Here is an 8,450-nt window from a genome sequence, read left to right on the forward strand (position 1 = left end):
TGGTTCTGTTTAGAACCATCTGCATGCTTAAATGTGAATGGCAAAAAAGTTCTCCAGACTGATGGAGAACGTGTTGGTGTAAATGGCTCTATACAGACCCAAAGAGGGTTCTTTTATCGTTACAAGCGAGGAAATAGAAGAACCCCTTTCTGGTGCTATTAAAGAACCGTATTCGAAAAGAACCATATACCACGCGTCAATCTGAGGAGCCGCTTCATCACGCAAGGAACCGTTCTGTATAGTGAACAGAACCAGTGCACTCAGCCAAGAGCCCTGGCAGGTCCGTGCTTTGAACGGTGCACTGTCCCTTTAAGTGAGCTCTCCAAGGTAAGTAGGAAGGCAGGCAGGGGGTGCGCGAGTCCGCGCCGTGTCTGTGCGCGCCCGCTCCGCTCCGTGTGGACACCGGACCGCTCGGTAAAGAGAGAAATCCGCAACAAGAGACTTTTCGGAACCGAGGCGCAGAGACGCGGCCGCCCGGCGCTCCCACAGGTAGGCATGTGTCCTTTGTGTGTCATACGGCGCTCATAGTCGCCGCTTAGTCTCATAACCTTTCGGCGAGCCTCGATACAAAGAGGCTGGCTTTCTCGCCGGCTCGGAGTCGAGAGGCCCGGCAGACTTGTAGCCCAGCCCGCTGTGGAGAACCCCGGAGAGCGTCGCCGGCTGCCTCCCTGCCGCCCCACCTCCGCGCACATATCGCCCAAACTGTCTTTTTTACACGCGTGCTCGTCTCCAAATTGCTGAAAGTTTGTCTGCTGAAGCTCCGGCGGCGGTTTTCGATGCGTTAGGACGTAAACAGCGGCGGGGCTGGCCGGCCGGGTGGCCGCCGGAAGCTGCATGCTCTGCGGTGTCTCTTAGCTGCGCTCGCCGGCGGTCGGTGCAGCCTGAGCCGGCAGCAGGCGCCGTGGACAGGCGGCGCCTCGGCGGTGGGGGTCTGCAAGGCGAGGCGTGAATTCGACAAAGGCAAGCGGGGTTTGTGGTGGACTAGGGCGCCTTGTCCCTTCAGCGGAGCCGCGTAGGGGTGTTTAGGGAGCCGCTTTGTGGGGTTTTTAGCGCCGATGTTCCGCTTTTCGTGCGGCGGTTGTAGCCGTAGCGGTAGCCGATGCTAAAAGCTCCTTCGGCGGCTTATAGCGAACCCGCTCATGTAGCCTCAGAAATGCAGCGCTAGCTGCCCTTTAAGCGTCTAAGTGGGGAGAATTATGACGAAACTTTGCTTTTTCTCGCTTATTTGACGTTTTAAGGAAGGTTTTACATTAAAAACGAACCACAGAAAGCTCGTTTTCGGCCACCGGGCTCCGCTTCAGCCGCGGCCGCTAGCGCGAAGAGCCGGAGCCGCTAATTTGCTTTCGATTCAAAACAAACCGGGTTGGCGGGGTTTCAGCGGCGCGCGCGGTACACCTGCCCGGTTCGGTGCGCGCATGGAAACACGGTCCGCTAATTGGGAGGGTGTGACGTCACAAAAAACGCCTGCTTATTGAGTGAACGGGGTGCGGGCTGAATGTTGCAGCCTGGGAGAGTCGGTACTTTTAAAGGATAACTTCACCAATTTTCAAAATTTCTGCATAATTCAGTCGGTGAGATGAGATTCTGAGTGGGTTTGGTGTGAAACGGGTCAGATGTCTTTACAGTGGTGGTGATGGGAACCAGGTGTCGCCATGACTACAACACAGATATAGACACTTTATTTACCATCCAGAACCACCAGAGAACCTACACGAGTCTTCTGAGCTTATCTGGAATGCTGATGATGGAAAACAGTGGAAAATCTGGAATAATGAGTTTTCTTTGGGGACTATTTTGCCGCACAGCGCCCTGCATGTCTCCCTCCACCATGAATGGAGCTGAAGTTCTCTAAACTCTCATAAAACAGCGTCTCAGTCATCAGGCAGTGAATTCAGAACCAGTTCATGTAGGAACTTTCTGTAGGAGCTTTTAGAGGGACGTCTGGTTCCCATCACCACCACTGTGAACGGTTCTGACTCTGTACGTTTATCTAGAACAGCGCGTTTCACACCAAACCGCTCTGTACTTTGTGTCTGAACTTTGACACATTAACCAGTTTATTTGCGCAGAATTTTGAAAACGTGATGGAGTTCCCCTTTAAAGGCCCCATATCCTACATTTTTTTCTTTGTTGTGTAGTTACTAACCCAGGAGTGCTCATGACATTGGTCTGCTGGTGTGCCTGTATGACTGATGTATGTAAATGAGCTGTGTTCTGATTGGCTGTGCATCACTCCAAAAAGCACTGAGCTGAAACGCCCCTTATAACTTTATTGTGAGTGGGTGGGGCTCAAATGGCTGCAGGCAGATATGTAAATGAGTTCTTGTGATGTCACAGAAGCGGTAAATTTTAAACCGCCAGCCTTGTTTCTGTGCGTGTTGTGAAACTGGGATACTTGATGGTGGGGTTTTCCTGATATGGGCCCTTTAATGACGATCTGTGTTCCGGGTCTTGAAGAGTACAGGAATGGGCTGCACTGACCATTAGTGCTCGTTAGAGCCTTTCTGTGTATGGAATGGCCACCGAATGGTCATTTCACGTGTGAATGGCTGTTGTTTAGACTTTTATTTATCTACACCCTCATGGTGGCTGTTATTGTCCCTACACAGTAGGTTTGGGTGATATGGCAATAATATAATATCCGGACACTTCCGGGCAGTTTTACGGTTTACAGTATGTATCAGGATGTTCAGCCTTTCTCAGTTTGTACGGAGAAAAAAGCTCCTGGAGCGCGGCATTTAAAGGCGTACTCATAAAAAACTGAATATGATGGATTTTTTCAGTGTTTTTGCACAACGTGCTGCATTAATACAGTTAAATGGGTCTAATTATGCGCTCTTTGTATCGAGAGACGTTCAGCACTAAAGTACGGCTTGAAACGTTCGGCTGAGCTCAACTGGACTGAACTGCCACTTTAACTAGGTGTTACCGGCGTTTGCGCTGCTTCAGCTTTATTGTTTCTATTGTAATCACCTTCTACCTGGTTTAATCTGCCGTGGAGACGCCCAGCCATGCTGTGGATGAAACTTAGAACCCACTCTTGTGAGAAAAGATGGATAAAATGTAAACCAGTTTGGGAGAGACGACAGTTTGGCGCAGCCAAATGGACACATCTTCAGTGTGTTTGACCAAAAAACACATCGCTGCTGTCGGAACAAAACCTCGTATCTCTGTTTTTGTCATTTTTCAGTTTTTGATATAATTTATAAACACCCACAGGCTTATATATTGAGTGTAAACTCTATGATGATTGGACCAAAAGAAATGACCTAAAATTACTGGGGAAAAGACGTCTGGTTCCATTGACTAACATTAAAAGTAGAGTAAGTTCTCACCTCCTGTTGTAAAGTTATAGTTTTGGAGATACGAGGTTTTGATCTGACAGAAGCGACGTGTAAAAGTTTATATTAAATGTTGATTTTACAGATGTTTTTTTTTAAACTTCTGAAGATTAGCCTATCAGAAATGTTGGAAAAGTGCTGCTGACTTATTTTATTATAGTTTTTTTAAATTTTTTTTATTCATGCTGTGATGATTATTGTCGCCACTCTGTGTTGACTGGCTCAGTAATTTAAAGGGGAATTCCACACGTTTTACAAAAAATTAGCTGAACTGAATTGTTAAGATCTTAATTGGGCTGAAATTTTTAAAAACCTGAATTATTATTATTTTTAGCACTTTTGTTTTGGATCAGACTTAGACAGGATTTTCTCAAAAGTTCCGACCTAATTCAAGCCCAAATCTGAAGGGAGTCTTTAAGCCCGAATGTCTTTCCCTCTGAAGACTGTGACATCACTGTAGGAGTGGCCCTTTAAGATGTCCATGTCCTGCGTAATTCCTGACGGGACCGATGCTGTCATACCTGAAACGAATGACTGTGCTGCTTTGGCGAATGTCTAATGAGATTTTTCTCTCTTTCAGAATGTGACGCAGTTGGAGGCTTTGCCACCCCCCATGCCCCTCCACGCTTTCTAGCCTGGTGTTCTAGAATGTTCCTGAAGACGGTTCCTCCGGTGGTGGCAGTTCACTCAGAATGGAGGTCCGGTAAGAGCTTCAGCCTGCCGCTCTGCTTCAATGACAGTGCTTCAGACAGCGACTTCACGTCCGCCAGCGGAACCCCGATCACCCACAAAGTCCAGATGATCATCGACAGCCTCTGCAGCACGCAGTCCTCCGAAATGAGCGACAGCGTGCAGGCCAACGCCGGCGCCCAGTCCGCCCTTGACCTGGCCAGGCACACTGGCCACAAGGCTAAGCCTCGCCACGTGGAGGCGCTTTCAAGATCCAGATGGGCTGCTTCAGACTGCAGCAAGCTCCAGGCAGCTGGCTTGGTTGCGAGCGAAGGTTCTGACAGCGACGATTCTGTGGACCGAGGGATCGAGGAGGCCATCCAGGAGTACCTGAAGGAGAAAGTGGACCACCAGCGTAAAGGGGAGCCAGCCATGAGTCCACTGCCAACTCCCAAAGTCACCCAAAGAAGAGAGCCCGAAACTCCTAAACAGCTCTCACATTCCAACAGCAATAAGGTGCTAACCGCAAGTAACCATGACCAGAAATGTTCAAAAGGGATCCAACCCTTGGTGACCTTGAAGAAGGCGAAAAAGAAGCCGAGCAAAGAAAACCCCTTCAGAAAAATGGACGCAGCTAAAACTTCGCCTGCAAAAGCTCCACCGTCCTCTGGAGCACGGAAGGCCTCGTCTTCTTCGCTTGGGGCGGACAGAACGCCTCCTCCCCTCCACATAAAAGAGGAAGAGGAGTCATCGCAGGACTCCAGTAGTGATGACGGCATTGAGGAGGAAATCCAGAGGTTTCAGCAAGAGCAGAAAGAACGTCACGAGAAATCTTTGCACGTGAAGGAGGAGCTGGAATCCAGCAGCGATGATGGCATTGAGGAGGCCATCCGGCATTACCAGCAGGAAAAGGAGAAGCAGGAGAAACATAAACTTCACCCAAAGCAGAGTCCTTTGGTGGCTACGCAGAACAGCAAAGTGCCCATCCTTCCACCTGCAGATCACGTTAGTGTTCAGCCGCTTAAAAACCTGACCAAGAAGAAGACCAAGAAGAAAAGTGCAGCCCCTGAGAGGGAGGTAAAGTGTGCTTCGCCTAAGCCTCTAGCTGTGAGCCATTCTCTTAACTTGTCTCCGGCACCCAGCCTGAAGGCAAGAGGAGATGCCGTTTGCACGGTCAGAGCTGAAGAGCCAGTGGTCGAGCATCAGATCCACTCCACCCTAACGGTGAACACCACAGCTGAGCTGATGTGTGCTGAGGCCATTTTGGACATCTCCAAGACAGTCATGCCTGCAGCATTCGAACCCAGCCTAAGTCTGGCAAAGAGTACGGTGGTAGAGGCCCCACTTCTCTTTCCCTCTGGTCTTCCCTTGCAGCCGGATGAGAAGAGTGACGAGAGCTCTGTGGACAGCGAGGACGGGATTGAACAAGAGATCCGCAAGTTTCTGGAACTCAAGGCGAAGATGCACGAAGAGCCACCAGCACCGTCGCCTGTCACTTGCCCCGGAGGTCCCGTAGCTCCTAAAGTGTTCCAGAAGAAGAACGCCGACAGTGACCAGAGCAAAGCAGAAAGACTGTCACTCACACGCAAAAGGAAACACAAGGAGGAGGAAGACAAGAAAAGGCAAATTGTCGATAAATGCTGTAAGGAGGAGTCTCAGCCCAGGCCAGTTACCCAGATCAACACTTCTCCTGCCATGGCATCACATACCTGTAGCCCGATCGCAGCAAGACACTCGAAGCCAAGACAGAACTCTCCCTTTCATGGACACCCAGAAGGATCTGTAAGCAAGGAAAAAGTTTCCAGCAGCCCCTCAAGGGCTCCAAGGCCTCTGGTTTGTCCAGAGAGAAATTACAGCAGTGATAAGAGCAGTTCACTGGATAGTGATGAAGATCTCGATGCGGCAATAAAAGACCTTCTTAAGACAAAGAAAAGAGTGAAAAAGAAAGTGAGAGACATGAAACTCAAGGCACAAAAGAGACTGAAGCTCACAGAAGCTCCTGACACCTTCAGAAAACACAAACCTGTCACGGAGCAGAAGATCTTTCTCGCTGCGAAACCGGCCAAGAGCAGCAAGGAGCTGCATGGAGGTTCTAAGCACAGGGGTCTGAAGCCACATCAGAGCAGCAAGAAGCCTGCAGAAGCAGAGCAGGAGAAAGGTGCCGGAGTAAGGACAGCAGCGGACCCTCAACCCTGTGTGCATGTGGATGAAGACAGCAGCTCAGTGGACAGTGATGACAGCATCGAGCAGGAGATCCGCAGGTTCCTTGCTGAGAAAGCAAAAGTGACGACGGTGGTAGCGCCTTCAGTGAAGCGAGAGGACTCTGGGGAAGTCGCCTCCACAGCCACTAGGCTCATAGAGCGGGACATTAAAGTAGAGGAGCCAAAGACAAAAGAATCTGCTCCTGCTGGGGCTTCGCCAAGTCTTCAGAGGACAGATCAACAGCTGGACCACGAGCGACCACAGGAGATGTCTGTGACACCTGTGATTATGCCGAGACTTGCCGACACCGCTGCAGCGTCCGGTGAGCCTCCGATGGTCACGCAAGGCGGTAGGACAGAAGCAGTGTTGGCAAGGACCTCAGATGAGTGGAGGAACGGAAGCTTGGATGCAGGAAAGAATCAGGTGTCCTTCAGGGAAGGAACCAGCTCTGACCCGTTTGTGGTGGGTTTGACAGGCACCTGGGAAGCCCAGTGCCAAGTCCAGCACCAGAACCTTTTCTTGATGAAGCCAGAGAACTGCAGCATGACCGATGTTAGGGAAGCCACCATGGTGGACTTCAGAGACTTGTCGAGTGGCCTTCAGAACAGGAATAGAATCCCTTTAAAGGAGGTTATTAGCATTGTGTGTCCCTCCCCTGTAAAACCCCCCCTCAGCACCCCCCCGGAGATGCCCAAGGGAGATCGGTTGCACTCGGTAACCCCCGACAGCAGGACAGATACGTTCTACCTGCACAGTCGGATAAAGAGGCCACATTGGGACCAACCACCTTTCCTTTCCCCCAGTACCCCTTACCCTCACCCCACTAACCTGAACCCTAACACCAGACACCTGTCCTCAAACCCTCCGCACCTGTCCCCTAACCCTCCGCACCTGTCCCCTCACCTGCCCACTAACCCATCCCACCTGTCCTGCGCACCCCTGCCTCCTGCCCTGTCCCAGCCGCGCATCACCGCCAGTGTGGTGCGCCTGCGGAGGGACCAGGCGGCGGTCATTCCGCTCTCCCCACACAAGACCAACCACCTGCAGCTCAGAAACAGGCAGGAAGAGAGGGAGAAAGAGAGGGAAAGAACAAGTGATGGAAGACAGGATGAGGATGAGAGGTGCAAAGATGAGACAGATGTAGAGTTAGGTGAGGAGAGGAGAGCAGAGCAGCAGAGGCTAGATAAGAGACTCCAGCGTTCCACTCAGTGAGTATAGACATACACGCCCCCCCCCCCCCCCCCCCACCACCACCCTCTCTCTCTCTCTCTCTCTCTCTCTCTCTCTCTCTCTCTCTCTCTCTCTCTCTCTCTCTCTCTCTCTCTCTCTCTCTCTCTCTCTCTCTCTCAAAAACAGCTTAGACCATACAGCACACTTAAAGGGCAATGCCACCAAGCCGCCAAAGTTTGAGATCATTTTATGAGTCATTCAGAGTCTGAAAGGTTTGATCGTAGACACTCGGGCGTCTTTACAGTGGTGGTGATGGGAACCAGGCGTCGCCATGACTACAACACAGATATAGACACTTTATTTACCATCCAGAACCACCAGAGAACCTACACGAGTCTCATCAGCTTCATATGTTGAATGCTGATGATGCTAAAATGGTAATAAATCTGAAAAATAGTGTTGAGCTCTACATGCTACAGCAAAAAGTTTGTGGAGTTCAATTTTCTATTTAGGGGTTTTCCTCCCACATTACAGCAGTAAGGGGGGGTGGGGGGGGAGGATTGGTCATTTCAGTCATTCATGAGAACCCGTCCTGCGTGTGCCTCCCCACCATGATTGGATTTTAATTTTGAAATGTGTTTTAGGCCAAAACCTCAAAACTATAAATAAACAACGTCTGGGGCCGTAGGGCTGGACTGATGTTGCGACTGCAATTTAAATTGCGATTATATTCTGTAAAATAAGGTTTGGGCCTATTTATTTATTTATTTATTTATATATTTATTTGGACAAGACCAGAATAGTGACCTTTACCAGCTTGAGGCTTGACCCCTCAATGGGGGGGTGCACCAAACTCCCAGTAAGTTGTGGTTGTGATGTCACGAAACGTGGCGCTTTGGTTCTTTCTGATTGGTCTGCCTCGTCAACAGAGTTTAGTTTTCCCTCTTTCAAAATTTTCCTTACATTTTATAGAAAGTTTTAAGTATTGCGTCTCTTGCGGTTTTGAAAATTGCACTCGCTTAAAATCGTGATTTCAATATAAAAACCGTTAATTAATCATCCAGCCCT

At 49.9% G+C, this 8,450-nt stretch overlaps 1 protein-coding gene across 1 annotated transcript; it reads left to right on the forward strand.

Moving 5' to 3' along the window:
• Positions 1-347: 347 nt before the first annotated feature.
• ppp1r26 (protein phosphatase 1, regulatory subunit 26) lies at positions 348-7,440 on the forward strand. The gene is made up of 2 exons (XM_017722058.2): positions 348-489; positions 3,922-7,440. Exon 2 carries the CDS (start codon positions 3,990-3,992, stop codon positions 7,422-7,424), a length of 3,435 nt encoding a protein of 1,144 aa, XP_017577547.1. The 5' UTR covers positions 348-489; positions 3,922-3,989; the 3' UTR covers positions 7,425-7,440.
• The last annotated feature ends 1,010 nt before the right edge of the window (positions 7,441-8,450 follow it).

This window comes from Pygocentrus nattereri, chromosome 16, assembly GCF_015220715.1.
Source record: "Pygocentrus nattereri isolate fPygNat1 chromosome 16, fPygNat1.pri, whole genome shotgun sequence".
In the NCBI taxonomy this organism is placed as follows: Eukaryota; Metazoa; Chordata; class Actinopteri; order Characiformes; family Serrasalmidae; genus Pygocentrus; species Pygocentrus nattereri.

Bases quoted from the DNA above. Each gene is read 5' to 3' on its own strand.
- ppp1r26 (XM_017722058.2), top strand. From the start codon at position 3,990: ATGTTCCTGAAGACGGTTCCTCCGGTGGTGGCAGTTCACTCAGAATGG.